We start from the raw sequence: 20,277 nt of genomic DNA on the forward strand, positions 1-20,277 counted from the left end.
TATCTTCTGAAGTCCCAAGGAATGGGGCAGGGAGAGCTGAGAAGAAGCCATGCTGTGCAGTCTTGGCACTTCTTTTCAGAAGATGAAGAGTTGGAGTTGGCAGACCAAAAAAGGGATTTTAGTGTTACTTGTAACATTCTACTTCTGCTTTGTGATGCCCTTTGTGCAAAAGGCAGGTGTATTTAGAAGTAGGTGGAAAGATTAAGTAGGGAAGAGAATTGTGCTTCCATGGGGTTGGTATCACTTCAGCTCTTAAGTCAGTGGAATTGACTTAGATGCTTCAGGTGTGGTGTATTGGCAGCCTCCCAATATTCAGCTGCCACAGACAGATCCAGTGATGAAATTGTGTGCCATTGGTATTTTACAGTTCAGTTTTCAGGGGATTTGAATATTGTTCCTACAGTGTGGCAACTTATTTTTCAATTTCAGTATGCTTTATCATAGCAAATAAATCTAACAAAATAAAAATACCAAGGTACTTACCCTACTCAGACAGTATGGGAAACATTTAAAAACTGTATTACCAAACCATGGATGTCAGTGCAGTTATCCTGGGCTTCTTGAAATTGCTCGGATTGCTGGAGTATTTTATAGCGTGGACAGTTGCCTGAGCTTGGTTAATTCAAGCCTGCTAGTTCCAGTTTATGCTTGGTTTACAGACAAGCTTTAGTCTTCCAAAGAAAATAGTCGTTTATGGCTGTAAGAGCCATTTCATCTACATGGTACATAAATTAAACCCTTCCAGCATGTTTTTGATTAACAGAAGAAACAATAGAGCATATACCACAGGAGCAGAGGTTTAAAATTACTTTAATGTAGAAAATATTTCTAGAATTCCATGCAGCATATCAAACACTTTCAAGAACTTCTAAGAACACATTTTAGGAAACATGTGTGCTTCAGCAAATTTAACTAATTGTTCCATCGTTYGAGAATTAGATTGTGCAATATTAAGCCTGACAGATTTCAAGAAGTATTTGGACAATACTCTTGGGCACATAGTGTGACTCTGGCCAAGGAGACTCCTGTAGGGCCAGAGGTTGGGCTCAGTGATCCTTGTAGGTCCCTTCCAACTCATTCTATTCTGTGATTCGGTGATTAAACTTGAAAACACTGGTTAACCAAAGTAGATACTAAGTAGCCACAAATTGGAATCTGTGTTCTCAAGGGCATTTAAACATAAATGATGGAGTGTATTCTTAAGCATTGTTTTTTATCTGAAATACATTATTCACTGTTTTTTCATATCCTTATGTTAAACATTTGCTGAGAAAAACATGGAATGATAATGCCTAGGATATCCAGAATTAGTAGGTACGGTTTGACTTAAGACAGCATGGGGCAACTAATGGTAACATTTCCAGATTTGCTTGATGAAATTCTGACTTGATATATTGATACTGGGACAATGAGATGATGGGTGAATTTACAAGAACCTGAGTCTATTTTTGTTTTAATATTCCAGTCAGAGCAACAAAGAAAACAGCAGGAAGCTGAGAAACGGCATCGTCAAGAGAGGAAAACTCTTCGGCGCTCTGCCAGTCATCTCAAAAGCAGACGAGGAAGAGGACGACTGTTTCATTGATTTATGGGAGTTTTTAAAGAAACTTTTTACCTCATTTTCATCTGAAAAAGGGGCTTTTCAAATTGGGACACAGTACCAATGAATTTGTATTTTGATTCATTGGTGAACACAAAAACTGAACTTCCTAAACGCTGTGTTAATTATTGAAAAATTTATGAAAGTTAAAGTACTGACCAAAGGACACTACGAATGTTGTCCAGTGTGAACTGTATTTGTTCAGAAATCACCAGCAACTGGTTATTGTGTAACCCTGGATGTTTTCTCTATAAGAATTTATGTATACAATAAGGCTGCCTGTCTTTTATTTAACTTAAGAGCTATGAGTTTTAGTTTGTGAAATCTTTATTTATGACTGCTTAGATAGAAGATCGAAGGTAAGTTATTTTGTTTAAAAGCTTGTCTTTACAAAGGAACAACAAATTTTTCTCGTTCTTGAAAGAGGACATATAATTCTATTTTTCACAAAATTGTAACTTCCAAAACATGGCTTTATATTATTGGGTTGCCTTTAGTAGCAAATGGTACAAATGGTTGTCGGGAGGGCAATTGAGAATGCCTGCTTTGAGTTTCCTGAGTCATTCTATCAGGAAACATCTCTTGCCACACCAGTTTACCAAGGGGAAGCTCAGAAGGGTAGTCCTATTAACTTAGATTTTGTAAATACTGCCTTAACTCATGTAAAACCTGGTCCTGTTGTTGCCATTTGGGAAAGCCAGCCATGGTTCAACATAAAGCGAGTGGTATATGTTCATATAGCAAGCACTTCAGGGCCATGCCAATAGTCATCTAAATAAATAAAAAACCAAGAACCTAAGTAGGAATTAAGCAAATAGGTTAATTTTTACCTTTGATCCTAAAGGAACCTTTTTATTGCTTTTTAAAAGCCTTTATAAATTGCCTTTTTGCTAGATCAAAAAAACGGTAAACTTTGGATCTAACAAGAATCAGTGAATCTCCCTGMCACTGTAAATCTTTTTAAGAAACTCATGGGTTCTCAAGTGTTTTGCTTTATAAATCAGAGAGGTATTAATCTGGTTAGGTCTCTTGGGCAGTATTTATAGAATCTTTGGAGTTATTTCAGTAAAAGCCTTGCTTTCTCATAGCCTGATATTTTTCTGGTGTTGTTTTTAGGTGGTAGAAAAATTAGCCACATGGTTACATTTTTTTTCTTCCTGGTGTAAGTTTACCTGTTTTAATTCCTTCTGACTTTAATTATGTTATTGCCTTTAGTTTAAAAAGACCTGTTTCACCTGATGTTTTTATCTTAAAAACTTACATTGCAGTCATTATCTCTGTCCTGGCATTCAGCTAAAGGATTAGTCTCTCGATGCCTAGTTTTCTACCTCTAGCTGTCAAATTTCTGCATTATCCATAAGCTTCTCATGCTTTTTATTTAGCACAGAACTATTCGCTGTTCCAATGTCAGTCTCACTCATGCTGTAAGTACCATCATAACTTCTCCTTAAGCACTGAGAAAATATGAACGCAGTTGTCGTTGCTTCAGGGTATGTCCCTCTTTTTGGAGTCTTGTCTTTTGACATTCAAGCCTTTGAGATCCAAATGCAGTGAACAAGTTAAAATTTGTACTAGTGCAACATTTTCTCCTTGGAGCATTATGTTATCTCTTAGAAACTATCTGTGTGTGATTCCAGTGTGCTCACGTCATACCCGGGGCTATACGAACATGGAAAGATTAACACTGGAAATTTGCCTCCATTGTGGTTGAGACAGGGAGAGATGGGGACTGAGTGGACAGAACTGGCGCTGTAAGAGCAGGAATTTGGCAGAGTTTGCTCCTTCTCGTGATGGACCTAAATCCCATTGTATTTGATTTGGAGCTAGAGGTGCATTTGTGGTTTAAGGCATCTCTGTTTCAGCAATGATTTTGTGGGCTGTCAGGAGTGGGGAAAAAAAAGTGGCTGGTCTGCGGGGTGGAAATGAATTGAGCTTGAAATGGTTAACTTGCAGCTTAAAATGAGTGTATTTCTTGTGATTTGAGATTCTTCTGACAGACTGGTTTAACTCAGTGTTTTGCTTCCATGCACTTACATTCACAGTGTAAGTATTGCAGTAGTCTTGATCATGTATTTTGGTTGAAGTCTATGTGATTAAAAGAATATGCTTTGTACTGTTAGATAGAAGGCACATGTAAACTGCCCTTAGCATGCCATTTATTTCACATCAGAGGTATTTGAGATACACTTTAAACGCCTCTGACCTGCTAGAAGTGCTCTTCCTAAGGCACCCCAGGACAGTGCTGGCCTTCTTGGCCCTCAGGGCACTGCTGGCTCATGGACAGTTTGTTGTCCATCAGGACCCCCAGGTCCTTCTCCACAGAGCTGCATCCCAGCAGGTCAGCCCCAGCCTGTGCTGGTGCCTGGGGTTATTCCTCCCCAGGTTCAGGACCCTGTGCTTGCCTGTGTGGAATTTCAGATGATGCTTCCCTGCCCATCTTTCCAGCCTGTTGAGGTCCCTCTGAAGGGCTGCTCAGCCCTCTGGGGTAGGAGCCACTCCTCACAGCTTTGTGTCACAGGGAACTTGCTGAGGAGGCACCTGCCCCTTTATCCAAGTTATTGAGGAGTAAGTTAAACAATATTGAACCTTGAGGGACACCACTAGTGACAGGCCTCCAACTAAACACTGACTATGACCCTCTGGGATCTGCCATTTAGCCAGTGCTCAGTCCACATCACTGTCCACATAGGGACCTGGTATGAAGCATGCTTAGATTGTTGAGGCTGATAAAGTAGATTAACAGCAGGTTAAAGTTGTTCTTGAACAGCTATCTGGGGAAGATTGGAAGTTTCAGTAGAAGCTGATGTATTAATGCAACATGATTGCAAATTGATTAACTTCATCATGCCACCAAAGCAGGCATTTCTTAAGTGTCAGCCTGCTTTCACGAATGTTTTTCAGTCAGCAGTCACTTCATTTTCCATACTGCAGGAATCAGGATTAATCCAGAAATGCAGTTCCTAGGAGCTGAGCAGCTGCTGGAATCCTTTGTGACATTAAAGGTTCATACTCTTAAGGTGTGATCAGATGTTGTAGCCTCATGGAAACCCTGATTGTTTCATATGTTTGAGAACTTAGTGGTGAGAATCAGTTTAAAAAACCACTATAAATAAATGTAGAGACAGTGGTTAAATGTGAGTGAAATGCTGGTGAGAGAAAGGAATGACCTGAGTCTGATGTGTCACCTGCACTTCAGTATTTTTTTACTCTACAGGTAATATGATTTATATCAGGCTATTATTCATTCAACAAACACTGAACCAAAACTAATTATCTAATGTTCTTTCCAAAATTCTATTACCAAGCCAAGAATCATTCTGTGTTCCTGTGGCTGGTATAATTGTCTGAAATTAAAAGCATCTACCAGCTTAAACAAAACAGTGAAAAAATTTATTAATTACCACTGCTGTTTTTTAATATCTGAACAAAAGAAATGTGATACCTGCATACATAGCAAGTGTGTGTAAAATATTTATTCACATTTTTATACTCACAGGGTTTATGTAGGGAGCTTGAAGCAGGTATGGTTCAAAATGTCAAGCTTCAGGAGGAGTTGTTAGAGAGGATGGAACAGTTTTCAGATTACTCCATCTCGCTTTGCAGCATCTTTTTATATTTGTGTTTTTCGTGTTTCCAGGTGAAAATGGGGAATATAATTTAATTCCAGGAAGAAAAGACCAACTTTCAGATGCAGTACAGTGAAGCAGTACAGCTCCTTGCCTGGGGAGGTTGTGCATTGTCTGTGAAAGGACTTGTGATGTTGAATTGAACATCTGCAGGTATAGATATCTATGTAACTGCAGGTGTAGGGGAGCCTTCCCTGAGGAAGAGGAATGGTTTAATGAACTTTAGAGGACCTCTCGAGCCTGGTGACTATGAATGTTGTAGGGCATAAGGAGGAAGCATGTATCATTAATTGACTGGAGTAATTTTCCCCTTTGTCTCATCTTTCCACTGAATCACTCAACTAGTTTTATCTTTTTATCTCTTTCTTAAAGATTAGGTACTTCTTTTGGCATGTTTCCATAGCTAATATATTTTGTCTGATGTTGAGAAGTATGGGGATTTTAAACTGAATGAAAGCACATAAATCTATTAATAAATTTTACCTCTTGATCCTTATCTCTGTATTTCAAAGCCCATTTTACTCAGCAACTGACTCTTTGTGTTTAATATGAAATAGTCCTGTCACCAAAATGAACCATTTCTAGTAAAGCCTGCAGAAAATAACCAATTTAGCACCTCTTGTAGTTTACACAACTGGAAGAAAGGGAATTTCTGCATTTTAAAGAATCTCTGGGTCATAGGATCATAGATTGGTTTGGGGTGGAAGGGGCCTTAAAGGTCATCTAGTTCCATGTGCCCTGCCATGGACAGGGAGCCTTCCACTAAACCAAGTTGCTCAGAGCCCATCCAACCTGGCCTTGAATGCTGCCAGGGATGGAGAGTCCACCTATGCTCTGAGCAACCTGTGCCAGGGCCTCACCACCCTCACAGCAATGGATTCTTCCCAATATGTGACCTAAACCTACCCCGTAAGTGGCATTTCCATAAGGAATACTTGTGAGTATCCCCTGGTACACACTGGTTTGCTCTCGTGTCAGCCGAGCTAAAATAAGTGGTTTTCTGTACAAGTGAATGAAAACCACAACAACCAAACCAAATTTACTGGTGTAAATTCAGAAATGTGTCAGTCTGTTGCTGACTGGTTTTCAGGATCTCCATCCGTTCTTTGCTTAGTGTTCTAGAGCATATCCAAAAAGAGAAGATCCACCCTGAGCATGTTCAGAAAGGAGTAATTTTTCTCTTACTCTTTGAAAAGGATTGAATACTGCATTTCCTTTGACAGCTATATTTAATTAAAGTACAACCATTTTGCAGCAAGATCAGGTACAAGTTGAAAATGCTGTCATTCCCCGTGGAGTTATGCTGAGCTTTGGGTCAGCTTACCTATGAAAGCAAGTTTTTGTTCCCATTTAATTCTTCATTGAGTGGGAGCAAAAGTAAAAATCCCATTTCCTCATTAAAGAGAAAACTAGGCAGTTGAAGTGGGAAATACCAGCCCAGCCCTAATCAGAATTTATACTCCCAATTCCTGGAACCACCCTTCCCTTCCCTACAGCAGTTTCTGCCAAAGCTGCTCGGTCTCTCCTACCTATTATCTCATTTGAACATCTGGCTCTATCTTCTGGGATGCCTCTACACTCCTCTTTTTTTATGTTTAAATCAGGATCTCTAGCATGAATTTGTTCAGATACTTTACAGAGTTGAGAATGAAGGCTGAAGTGGTAATACACACTTGTTGTGTGTGGGCACATCTTGAGCAGAAATGATTTCTATGAGCCTGGAGATAGAGAGCTGGTTCACACTCCTGTACATGTTGGTGAAAATAGGCAGGGGAATGTTGCTTTAAACCCCCCAAAACCCACTTCTCTGTGTGTATCTGTACTGCTGTGCTAGCTCTCCTTCAGTAAGGTCTGGGTGCTTTGGCTGGGATTGGTGTGTTTTTTAATTTTTTCAAGAATTTCACCTCTGCATTAGTATGATTGCAATGTGCAGTTATATCCATGCACAGTTACATTAGGTACAATTACACAGTTTAGCATTAAAAAGCATTCAAATGATATATCATCTGACTTCGATCATGAATATTATGTCCTTTCCATTTAGCACCATTTCTTCTGTAAATGCATTTTCCATGTTTTAACCTTTATAATATTGCCACAAGTGGAGTACATACAGCAGAGGTCATAAAAGACCACATGCTTAAGATTTAATCATCTTATGCAAATGACAGTGTTGTGAAAAGTAATTATCTTGTCTGTTGGGGTTCTGCTGATATTCTTGTAAACTGAATCAAAGGAAAGTTTCATCACAGCTACTGTTTTTCTCCTTTCCCAGATGTAAATTGTAGGTTGCTCAATGGGACTATGACACTGCTGCACCAAAAATGAGGCAATATTTAAATGCATATCCACAGCAAATAAGTATCCTCTATCAGAGATACTTTAGACAGGTTACAACAAATCACTGCCATGGATGATGCCGTGGTAACTGCATTGCTGCAATGTACCTATCCCTAGAAGGGTGTAGATGATCATTCTGCTGTTCTTAGGACAGGGCCTGACGCTGTTGAGTTTACAAGTACAGACACAACGTGGAGCACCGTGTGTAACATCTCACATGTACCTTTAGCTTGGGACTGCTGTCACTCAGCTGTAAGGAAAGACATTAGGATGATTGATAACTTTAGGAGCAGTTATTCCAGAATTCAACAGTGATAATCCTTTATTTCTGTGACCAGTCTCCCAAACCATGAAAGGTTCCAGTTAAAACTGGAAGAAGATGGAAATTTCTCCAGAGCGGAGGTGAGGCACCAGGCTATGTCGGGTATTCAAGAAACTCTTGTCATTCCCTGGAGTGATGGGAACCAAAACTTGCTTCACTGATGGCATTTGGGATAGATGTGAGGGCAGGATTGCCAGGATATGGTGGATATGTAATGTGACCAAAATAAGGAGGATTTACTCCCAGGTGGACAGAACACTGTACTTCAGGGTGCTGCAGGATGAAATAACCAGTCAAGGCAGGTGGTTCCTTCCCTCCAGAGGATCTCTCTTTCCCTTCTTAAATGATGTGTCTGTGATGTCTACTGAAATGTTTTCTAGAAAGTAATGCCCAACAGTGGATGTCTGCCTTGGCCTCTAGTGATGCTTACATGTTTCCTCTTAATCATAGAAAAGTAACTGACTTTTAGTGTCAGTTAAGATATACTGCTTTCCCTTGCCTCTGAAGATCTGGGGGGTAAGAGCTCTGTCCTTCAAAGAGGCCACCACTTCCCTTGAAACTGARGGAATTTCTCATAGAAAGAAATAATTTGGAAAAATCCCTGTTTAGTAAGGCAGTCAGTAAAACAGGTGGAAAGAAAGGGAGAGAGAAGTGGTGGAAAATAATTTGAGATCTGGTSAAATGTTGCTCTTAAAACATTTCCGCTTTCAAAAAAGCTTATCAATGTGAAAGTCCAATTTTCAAAAACTGGAACTAATCTGCTCTGGTTTGGGGTTTTCAGTGAAAACTTGTAGGTTTTTTATTGCAGTTTTCTCCTAGAAGGTACAGTTCTGTCCTGACCTGCTGTGGTTTCTTGTACTCTGGGGTCTTTTAAAAATTGGGTTCCTCCAGCCAGCATGACAAGGCTGCTACAGGTGGTCAGGCAGAAATAGTAATGTCAACTCTTTCAAACATTTTTCCTGATTCTGTGCCTTCACCACCCCAACAATCTGGAATTATTGGGGTTAGATATTTGGGAGCTATCAAATCAGAAGGACTGAAGTGCTGGACTTTCTGAACCTTTTTTATCTTCCTCCTGGGTAGGCATGTTTTTGACACCGCTTGTTACTTTTTCTTCCCCTGTCCAGCTATGAAAGGCAGTGGTAGAGGAGCTTTGGGGTCCCCTGGAGTCCAGCCAGGGTAAACCTGTCGCAGACTGACAACCTCTTCATTTCTTCAATATGTCTTTAGCTGGTAAGTTTTAACAGCAAAGCAGTTTCTGCACTGAGTAGGAATAGTAGGAATGAAAATTATTGTCAATGCTAATTTTTTTTTCCCTAGTGTAGTTGGAATTTGGTGTCAACTAACTGATAGGATCTGTGATTTCTTAATCACAGGAAGCCTTGGAGGTTCTGACTTGGGGACACCCCTGTGTCTGTCTCACCTCACATATCACTTCATCTATCTCACCATACTGAGTCATGCATTTTAGGGCATCGGTACTAACTGCTTTGAGATATGAACCAGGCTGAAGTGCTGGATGGGGTTAAGGATCTGTTATTGTGCAAGGTACTTGTACAGCCGACCAACTTCTACTGTAYGAGCTTGTCTTATTCCCACAGGTCAAATTTTCTGCTTCTTGGCTAAGACAGGAATTGGCACTGGCCTCTGGGCTTTGCTCAGAGTTCAAGTGTGCTTGAATCTCAGAACATAGTTCAAAAATCTCCAGGACAAGGCTGTCCTAAGAGTCTGGCAGCAGCCATGCCCTCAGCCTTCCCTCTACTGTGCACTCTCTGAGCAATCTTCCTGCTCYTTCTTGAAAGCCTTCTGTATGTCAGTGCATTTTACAGCTGATGTATCTAGAAATATTTTCAGTGTTTCAGCAAGGTACCACAGGCTCCCTGTGGTGCCTAGGCAGTGTTCCTCACCACCAAGTTGAAAAGCAATAGAACCAAGACTTTCCATAGGAGATTTTAGTTTCTTGCAGAAATATTAAGGGTCTATGAAAGTAAAGAAATGTTGACCACTGGATTCAGGGAAAGAAGTACAAAGCCCTAAGKCAGAAGGACATAAACACACAAGGGACAGTAACTATTCTGAGGCACTTCAGTCAGTTTCTAAATCAGATGATGTAAATGCCTCAAAGCAAGAAATTTGAAAGCTATTCAGACAGTTTTCTTTGAACACCATTTTGCATGCGAATTTCAAGCATTGAAAAAGGAAAATTCTGTTACATCGATGGGATCCCATCTGTTTTAACTGGAGAGTAATGGTAACATGTGAGAGAGCTGTGGTACCATGCTCCAAATCCCTCAGCAGCAGACCTGTAGCTCGGGTGAACTAGACTAGCATGTGATCACTGAGAAAGACTTTTGTCTCAATTAAAAGTTCTTCCTTGGGTACATAACTACCCAAAGGCAGAGAGAGCTAATCTGAATGACTGGTGTGTAATTTGTATTGGCTCTCACGGATGCTGCTTGCGTTAGAGAACCCATTGCACAGGATGAACTATTACTGAATCATTTCTTAGAATTATCAAGCATAAGCCAGCTTTTATCCCACATGCAGGGCTTTAAACTGTTATTGAATAATTTTTTCAATTAATTCTCTTTGGGCTTTTGTTCAACCTGCAAATCTTGTCTTTTCCAGATACACAGTTTCCAAAACAACAGGGTCCACCCTGCTGCTTTGGTGCAAGACATGCTGTAGCTGGTTTCAGAGGAGCTTTACCAGTGTTGAGATGATGTTGGCTGTATATTCGCTGTGACAATGACAAAATACTGCCTGGCTTACTGGTTGCCTGTAGGTYTGGGTGCTGCTGAGGGGAAGAAGTGGCTGTGTAGGTGTTAGAGCTCCCTGGCTCTCAGAGCTGCTGCCCTGGCCCCTAATGGTGGCCTGGCAGAGCAGACCATGGTTCCTGCTCTGCCACAGGGGCCAAAGTCTAACCCAGTTCCTGGCTGCCAAATTATTTCCCAAAGTGGAATGAGGATGCAGGAAAACACTGAAGCTKTGTGAAATTTTTGCTGCTCCATTGCATTACACACATTCCCAATGTATGTGCTGTGGTGGGTCCCAAAATCAGAAAAGATGAGAAGAGGACAATGTCTCAGAAGAACAAAGTGGGATAGAGGCAGAAAGATGGGGRCAAACATTTTAGCAGGGCCTGTRGAAAGAGGACAAGGGTAGTGGTTTTAAATAGAAAGAGGTTTGGTTTATATTATATATAGGGAAGAAGTTATTTACAGTGAGTGTGATAAAACAGTGGCACCCAGATGGGTTGGATGCCCCATCCCTGGAAACATTTMAAGTCAGGTTGGATGGGGGCTCTGAACAACCTGATCTAGTTGAAGATGTCCTGGCTTTGTGGCAAGGGATTGGACTATGTGACCTTTAGARGACCCTTTCAACCCAAACTGTTCCATTATTCTAGAAGGTGAAAGTTTTCAAATCCACTGTTTCTGTCACAGCACCATCTTAATTGGTGTGGGAAGGAGCTGAAGTTTTGATCTCTGATGGACAAAATTGTTTGCATCTTTAATTCCTGACAGTATGGCACACCATACACCAGTAAATGCAAATAAGTTCTGCCTTAAACAGAAGGTAGRGAAAAAGAGGTGCATTCCCTGCTCTGAAATTGGTGATGTAATTAGAGATTGTATTTGTCAAAACATCTCGGTCCTCAGTTGCTGCTGTTAATGATTTAAACCAAAGACAGCCTTTTATCTGGAAGATACAATTAGTGAGGAATAAAAGAGAATCTTAAAAAAATAGTTATAAAGAATCAGAACAATACACTGGGTTATTTTCTTCTATTTTGCTTCTGAGGAGCTAAAGAAGACCAGTAGAGTCTACTTTCGTGTAGACTTGCAAGGTTGTGCCCTTGAAACTCTGTGAGTCCTCCTCACAAAGACGACTGAAGCAGTTTACATCTTAAATGCTGTTTCTGGTTGGGCTTTATAGTAGCCCAAGTAGAAAGGGCTTTATAGCTTACCCCAGAGAACAGCTTCAGCATCTGTAGGTGACTGTAAAGGTTTCTTCCGTGCTTGTAGGATTACACAAGGGCAGTGGGGTTGCAAACTGACAGAGCACCTGGGGAGAGGCAAAAACACTGAGTGTTTRCAATCTGATATGAGTTGGTTTTCCTTTCATGTGACTTTCCTTTGAGGAGTGCATAGTTTTTGGAGCCCATGTTGACATGGAGTTCCTACAGCAGCAGCTTTTAGCTATTACTCACCCAGCTACCAGYACCATTTAGCTTGGGAACAGACTTAGCTGGAAATGGTTTCTATGTACTCTTCCAGCTTCCCCTTGGAGCCTGCAGATTTTTGCTTACACAACATAGAATCACAGAATCACAACATCTATTCACCACTGCATGGTGAGACATTTCCTACTGCTAGTGCTGTGCCTGGCTCCATAACTTCACTTGAGCTGCATTCCAGCTCTTGGCTTTGAGGAGACAGTGAGGCAGCTCTTCCCTTCTCATCCTCTTTGTGACAGTGCTCTTGATTTTGCAGAYTTCTTTCATGGCCTTTTTCATTTGTCTCTTTTCCAGACTAAAGTTCTGAATTATTTTGTAACTCCTTGTACAGAAGGTGTCCCATGTTTGGGATATCCATAAATATGCCAACAATTCAGAGCAGGCCCTTTCTAAAGGCCCTTGCCTTTTACTTGGAAAATAGRCCTGGTTTCTGTCAGTGCTCATGGGGTTAGAGGAGAAGTCCTCGTGTGGGTTTGTAAATTGTTATAGACAGAAAAGAAAGGGTGGTAGTTAATAGGCAGTTTCTCTGACAGGAAAAGGGAGTGTGGGTGTTCCCAGGACCTTGTGCATTTCCATGTATTTGCAACTGATTTGGAAAAATAAATCATCACCCAGGAAAGTAAAAAATAAAGAAGGTTGCATGAAGCTGTAGAAAATTCAGTAAAYCTGAGTAGAAAACAAAGTGACAGCTGTCAGCGTGACATGATGTGACATGGCAGTGGCATATCAGCTGTGCAAAGTAATAGGGGCAGGCTGGAAAATCCAGTCAGCTCAGGGTGAGCTCTCAGCTCATTACTRGTATTCAGAAAAGATCTTGGACAAAGTTGTCCAAAACCATTGATTCAGTGTTCAGCTGTAGTCYAAAGTTACTGGAAATGAGAGGAATRGAAAAAAATGTAATTAGTATCTGCACTATKCTTAAGCCTCCAGAGCTTCTTTACTGTGGATGTTAGGTTGAGTTCTGGTCAGCTCACTGTGAGAAAGGTTGTGGTATAACCATGCACTGAAGAGAAACAGCATTATGTATAAGAGACATGAAGAGCTCCCTGCAAATAAAGATTAAATASTGGGGAACACTTCAGCTTGGAAATAGACACAACTGAGCAGTCATGTCATAGAAGCCTATAAAAAAGTTGGAATGGTGTRGAGAGGAAAGTTGCAAAACTACTATTAAATATGCTTCATGATGTATGACCCAAACACCATCAAATTAAATTATAAGGTAGCAGTTTTAAGACAACGTGGGATATTTACGTGTGTGATGATTATGTGCATTGTGAGACCAGTTCTCTTAGGCTGTTATGGAGGCCAAATGGAGGTATTAGTCCTGGAGGGGGTCAGATATGCTCACCTGCTGAGATTTACTGAATCTCAGAACCTGGATGCCATCTCCAGCTCAAGAAACCTTCAGTGATTGCCTGAAGCTGGACCATTTGTTGAGAARCTCACTCTGTTCTTGACCTGTTCCTCATGCCTTTCCTTACATATSTGCAATGGAGTAGGGAATTTTGCTCTGCCTAGAGTTGTCTGTGAGTGGGCTGAAGGCTGTGATATTTCCATCACAGGAGCTGAAGAGCAGATTAGCTAAACACCTCAGTGGTGCAGGGTAGGTACAGCTTACCCTCCTCCAGAAGCGAAGCTACGCTCAGGGTCCTCCAAATGTCACTTTGTCCCATTTCCTGCGATTCTGTGGAAGCAGTGAAAGTGCCTACCTCTCCCCACCTCTGGAATAGCAAAAAGGTGTCCTGGGTGCTAAAGGGCAAGAAAGGCCGAAACCAGGACAGAGTCAGCAGTAGGTGTGCAGTCCCCTCACCACTGGAATCATGGTGGAGGTGGAGGTGGGTCACACCTTTGGAGTGCACTGGTGCAGACACACCAGGATGTGGCTCCAAGGTCAGGCTCAGCCATGGGGGCTGTGGGTGCTGGAGCCAACATTGTGTAGGTCTGGKGTGTTACTGGCAGCCTGCCATGGTGGAGTGCAAGGGGCAGAATGAGATTATCCCAAGCTCCAGGAGAAAGGAATTGCAACCATGGAGCCTGAAGGAATGAGCTGCTGTTGTAACATCACAGCAGAAGTGGTGAAGACACAGATGAAACATCTGAGGAGCAGTTTCACATGGGACCCATGAGCTTTCCATGGGAAAAAGGGCAGAGCATTAATGGGCTTACAGGACAGATGCCAGTCTCACCCCTGCTCTTAGTGTCTCCTTTTGGTAAGATCGTGGGTTTGACCAACTTGCAGGACCCTATTGTCAGATGCAGGGTGTTGATGCATTTCAGAATGCACATTCTTTAAGACAATGCACTGGGGAATTTGCCACTGACTTGAGTCTCCTTCCTGCTCTCTCTGCCCCAAAAATACTAATCCTTGTAGATGCCACTGAAAATGGACAGCAAGGGACTTGAAGAGCTGGAAAAAAAATAAAACAAATAAAAAACAAAACACGAAGAAAAAATAAATCAAGAATTATATAATTGCAGTTACAGAGACTATTTGAGCTCACAAGGAATTCAAAGAGATGACCAAGGACTGGCATTTGCAAATCACAGTAGACAAAGCAAGGTATAAGCAAACAGTGGATTAGTGTTTATTCCCTTATGTACTCTTTAAAAATACCTGAAGATATATGTGAAGTATAGTTTTTGGGGTTTTTTTTGGTTTTTTTTTTTTCACTAGGGTCTCACTTTGAGGTCTCCTGTTATTAACAGACAAGTACTATTGCCAGGAAGGTAACTTTCAATCCTGCTCATCAGCCTTCAATCCAGGAGACAGGAGCTGCATCTAACCACAAATACCCAAGCCTGGAAAACCCTCCTCAGAGGCAAAACAGCTTCCAGGCTCTGACTAGGTTTTGGGAAGAAACCTGAAGATGCTTTCCATGGCCATATCATGCACATTATGAGGCTGAGCAGTCTGATGGCTCCTGCCCAAGTCAACCTCACAGTCTGTACCACATATGAGTAACACCCAGTCTGTGAACCACAAGTAAAACCACTTCAGTGTAGTTCCATTAAGGTATGTTCTACAAACAATAATCAAGAACAGCTCCCTGCAGTCCATAAATGCCTTCTACTTCCACAAGCCCTCTCCTTTTCCTAGGCATGATCTTTCCCTAATTCTTTTGAAACCAGAGCAACAAATGAAAATATTTTCAGCTCGCGTTAAACTTTGCTGATAGCATCTGAAGTGATTAGAGAGTGTTTCTTTCATTTGTTTTTATTATTTTCATCCATTAAATGGATGGGGCTTTTAAAGCAACCTGGTCTAATGGAAGGTGTCCCTTGGAACTACATGATCTAGAGGTTCCTTCCAACTCAAACTATTCTATAATTCTAGACCATAAGGGMTGTGTTTATGGAATAAAATCTGGTTGGAAGAATGCCAGTCTTAGTGCTAGTAGTTTTGAAGGTGATATTTCTGTCATCCTCCTGGAAAATAGAGCCTGACAGGACATAATCTCTGCTGTTCCAAAAGTACTTTGATTTTTTTTCTGTTTAAACTTGTAGTTTTGACCTGTTTAAACTCTGACCTGAATTCCCCAGATTTTTTAGGCAGGACTCTTGAAGGATTTGGGCATCACTCACAACAGGGGCAGGAAAACTGTTGTCTCTTGCACAAGCTGACTAGAGAAKTCTTCCTCTCTTCACCCCTAAGCAACAAGACATTTTTGGGATAGGGCCTGCCTTGCTCAGCAAGCAGGACAGGTGTCCTTTATACAAAAAAATCAGCTTGGACTGCAGAAGAAAACAAGGGTTCTACAGCCCATGGTTAAAACATCCCGTTGTGAAGCATTACTCATTTTACCTATACACAGCAGAAGAGACTTACACAACCAATTTTCCATCACGTCTCTTTCTTTCTCTCCATCCTAGCTATGACAAACCTTTTGAATAGGTTTGTCAGCTGCACCTGTGAACAAGCCTTTGGCTTTTGCTGCAGACAGAACAGGGAAAAACTGAATTTTCCATTCTCTTGAGCTCAGTTAAAATCAAGCATTTTCAGTTTGTAGCCCACCTATAATAATTTTTGTTAATTTTTCTGTTCAGCACTGCAAGTTTTTTCTCTCTTCCCTCGCCCAGTAAAATTTGCATTTTCCTAATCCTAGGATTTACTTAAGCAACTGCCGAGGATCCTGAAATGGCTTCTCCTCCAACTGCTTTGTCTCCAGCTGGAGACAATTACCGATTTGTCCAATTCTCACCACATATATTATTAAGATCAAAAGCAGACCTCAAAACATTAGTAACTAATTTCAGTGTTATAGTTCTAATAAAATAAAAGCGGGCCACTATTAGGCAACGTCTCTTTTGTATGTGGTAACTTCTTCATTGAATTCTGAGGTTTCTTTCCTTCTCAGATAGAATTAATCATGTTGCAAGGATCTATGGATTACTGCTGCTTTTAAATTTGAAGCAGGATGGCAGATGGGAGTAATTTGGGTATGTCCCCAGCGGGAGCATGGAGAGAAGCAGAATATTGTTAATAATTTGGTTTTTTCTCATTCTAATAAAATTCTGCATCCAGTGATAGAAACTTCTATTGCAAGGGTCTCCTGTGATCACAAAGCTTGCTAGGAAATATTGCTCTGTTCTATACCAGTGCAAGCAAGAGGAAAAGAAAGTGCCACAGTTGGGTCTTCTGGAGCGCAGATTTGGGTAAGCATGGAAGGAGGTGGAAGCTGGATTTACTGTGATGCTCTGCTGTGGGGACCCAGAAGTCCAAAGCAGAGGCTGCTGAAAGGRTCTGGAGAGGACGAGGTGAGCACTGATTCCCTCTGTGGTGCAGGTCCTCTAAGCTTGAGACTTGGCACCAGTTAGCACAAGCAGACCGGAAAATCAATGATGAGGAGAGGATTGTCCTGAAACCACCTCCCCTGACTTGTGTCCCAGYGCTCAGATCAAGGCTGGAGAAGCACCACCCTTGCCAGCAAGATTCAAAGCCTTAGTGGGGCTTTCCCTGGGGCAGCTGGATAGGGACAGAGAGGCGTTGAAGATAGAAGACACAGGCACAGGAATAGGCTCTAGAAACCAAGATGTCTTTCCATCTCTCCTAAAGTGTGAACTTAGCATCTGGAATGCTGCACAGAAGATGCTCCTTGACATTTCCTCTGGTTGTCTGGTTACTTCTCCGTTCATAATGAATGTGGCTGCTGCTTCTTGGGCAGTCAGTGACCTCTTTATGGGTGACCCCTCCCCTATGTGACCCTCCAGGAGCTGGGGCACTAATGACACCATGTTGCCATTCCCCCATCAGCAATCTCTGTGCACTGGAGCCCTTGGCTTGGCCAGGGTGATTTTTGTTGCTGAATCATTTTGCAGCACCATTCTCCCYACTGTCAGTCCCCAGACTGTCAGGCAATGGATGAGGTGACATGATGGCAGTGTGTGGGTGCCTTTGGCTGGCCATGGTGCCTGTGTGTGRCAGGCTAATCCCCTGTGCATGGGCTGGGTAGTCGGGGTGCTCTTGTGAGCCCCATCTGCCTGGATGTGCTGCAAGATAAAGGGGATGTCTTAAACCACTGTGGCAAAAGTTGTTAGAGCTGTTTTGCCAGAGCCTGGAGTTAAAAGAGAATTTCCCATGTAGCAATGTCAGAGGAGATGATCACAAACAATTGGCTGTCACGGGTCTGCTCTGGAGTCCCAGTTTTTGCAACAYCCCAATTYAGGCAGTTCCATCCCCCARYAGCTCCAAGAGTACCAATCAACTGGGAMAGCATCCTGCTCRCAGRGACAGCATCCTGCTCRCAGRGAMAGCATCYTGCTCACAGGGAMAGCATCCTGCTCACAGGGACAGCATCCTGCTCACAGGGAAAGCTTTGCAGGAGGAACTCCTGTCTCAGAGCTGCAGCTGCTCTGCCAGGGCWGYGTGGAACAAGGCAGCCACTGCCAGAATCTGTGCCCTGGCTCCCTGCATCCACATCACCTAGGGTGGCCCTTCTGCCCCTTCAGGGCTGGCCATGGAGCACATTGATTTCTTGAGATTTTTACTTACAGGCGGGTTTGACATCACCAATGTTTGACCTTTAGTCTTCAAACAATTTTTTTTTTTTAAGCTTAGATAATACATGGACTAATAGTGCTGAAAAAAGGTGTGGCTCTGGATTTCTCCCCCTTTCACATCTGCAACATCAGAGATTTGCTGTGACCTACCACGGGCATACTGTGTGCGTGGCATCTTGCGTCATTACAGCCCCAGAGGGTGTCTCAAAGGCTAATCTGAAAGCTGATTTGTGGCAGTCCACCTCGACCCACATGAGCCATGAGYTCACTTCTGACTCTTCGCTAGGTTTCCTGACTTTCTGCCTGGTGTATTCCTGAAGCAGAAGGGAAAGATGGGATTTCTGCTGAATATAGGCCAGCTCTTCAGCCAGTGGCTGGAGCTTTGCCAGTTCTTGCCAGATGGAGATTGGGCATTGGCTTTGTCAGATGAAATGTTGCCCAGCCAAGATTCAGTGGCATCTGGCTAGATATTTTATGCTTTCTAAGATATTTTTTATTACTTATCCCAAATGCTTTGGTTGTGGTTCTGGTACTATCTGACTATATCTTTTCCTCTAGCTACTTGCAGTGAGGCATTTATGTACACACAATCACAGCTGATAAATCTCTTAAAACGAGATAATCATAATCTCTTTAATCATCACATTCTAGTAATCCCCCGTAAACAGACTGGCTTCAGCAAACCTTTTACTAGGTCAGTGTCCTCATTGATCTTTTCCCCCTTCAGTTTTGTCCTGTGTCAGACATGTAGCAGAAGGCATTCCAGAGAGATCAGGAAATTAAATGATTGTGTGTTCAAACAGGAGCTGATAATGTGCTGGTAATATGATAATATCCCATGCATATGCTCTTTGGTGATAACAAATCTGGGAATAGCAACCAAAGATATGTAGGAAGAATGCAAACACATCTTCACTCTGGTTTAATAGATGGCAAACTCCAGTGGCTCCTATCTCAGGGCATTYCCTGCTTAACCAGCATTAGCAGTGTGCTTTTGTTTGTTCCTCATTCCTGCTCGGCGCTGCTGACACTGCACAAGTTACATTTGTGTTTCTGCTCATACATTACTGTAAAAGTACCTGTGGGAAGGAGTTACTGAAAGAGGAGGGAAGGAGAATTACACACCTGCCTCCAGCAAACTCTCTCTCTCTGGGTTTATTCAGTTGCTGTAAAATCAGTAAAAACATTTCTAAAGGAAAATAATTCATCCAAGGAGCATTGACAAGAGGTCAGCTCTCATTCCAGAAAATGGAGGGGAATATCTGAAGAGAGGAAAGCCAGTGGTGTTGCCTGTCTGCAGCCCCTGCTCTGGCCCTTCTCACCATGCTGGCATTAACACTTTTGCATCCATTTTTTAAAAGAGAGTGCTTCTAAGTGCATGCTAGGCCTTTAGCATGCTGACTGCTGCATTGGAGGGACTCCAGGTAAAGCAAGGAGAGCAAGCAGCCTTTGGGAAACTGGTGGGGCTCATCTAAAAAGTCAGATTAGATTTTTATTCCAGTCAAGAGCACAATAACCCCAAGGTTGTGGCTGCCTGGAGAAACCAAGGAAGTTTGATGGGGAAGAGCAGTGCCTCAGGCATCCTGGGATTTGCCTTAGAAGAAAGGACAGTGTACCCATTAATGTTTGTGTTCTTTCCCAGTTTATAGGTCAGCTTTAGCAGGCCTGCACGCACTTGAAAAGTGAATGACAAGCTGCGTCCAGTCCCGTGGGTCTTACTCATGGGACTCRTCCTTACTCATCGGATCGGCCCCCGCAAGGCCGCCGAGGCTGCTCCTGCTGCCTGATTGAGCTCCTGGCAGAAAGGCCTCCTCATTCCAGCGGGATCTGGTTGTTCTGTGAGCTGGGAAAATGCACGCAGGGATTTCCCTGTGCGAGCCCAAATGCACAAAGGGACACGGGACAGTCCTGGAGGTCAGGGCACTCCTGGCATCCGTGGAGGCCTTCAAGAGTGCACTCGGAATGGGTATCCAGGCACAGGACATTTTCCTGGCTGAGCTAAGAGGACTCTGTGATGTAAGTGTTGTATCTGAGGAGTTGGAGCTGCTCTGCCCGTTTGAATGCAATGGTGAGCAAATATCACTGAATTTCACTGAGCCTTTCAGGTGCTCCAGCTCCCCGGCCATCAGTCCCATCTGCACTATGGGTT

General features: G+C 42.4%; 1 protein-coding gene across 1 annotated transcript in view; it reads left to right on the plus strand.

Annotated features, from left to right (window-relative positions):
• NOL10 (nucleolar protein 10) overlaps nt 1-7,283 on the plus strand; it is a 55,901-nt gene extending 48,618 nt beyond the window's left edge. The window contains exon 21 of the mRNA XM_057370488.1: nt 1,466-7,283. Within this exon, the coding sequence (XP_057226471.1) occupies nt 1,466-1,585 (120 nt within the window). The 3' untranslated portion in view covers nt 1,586-7,283. The remainder of the gene's footprint in view (nt 1-1,465) is intronic.
• The last annotated feature ends 12,994 nt before the right edge of the window (nt 7,284-20,277 follow it).

Source organism: Malurus melanocephalus, unplaced genomic scaffold, assembly GCF_030028575.1.
Source record: "Malurus melanocephalus ecotype Western Australia unplaced genomic scaffold, MMel_1.1 scaffold_127, whole genome shotgun sequence".
Classification (NCBI taxonomy): domain Eukaryota; kingdom Metazoa; phylum Chordata; class Aves; order Passeriformes; family Maluridae; genus Malurus; species Malurus melanocephalus.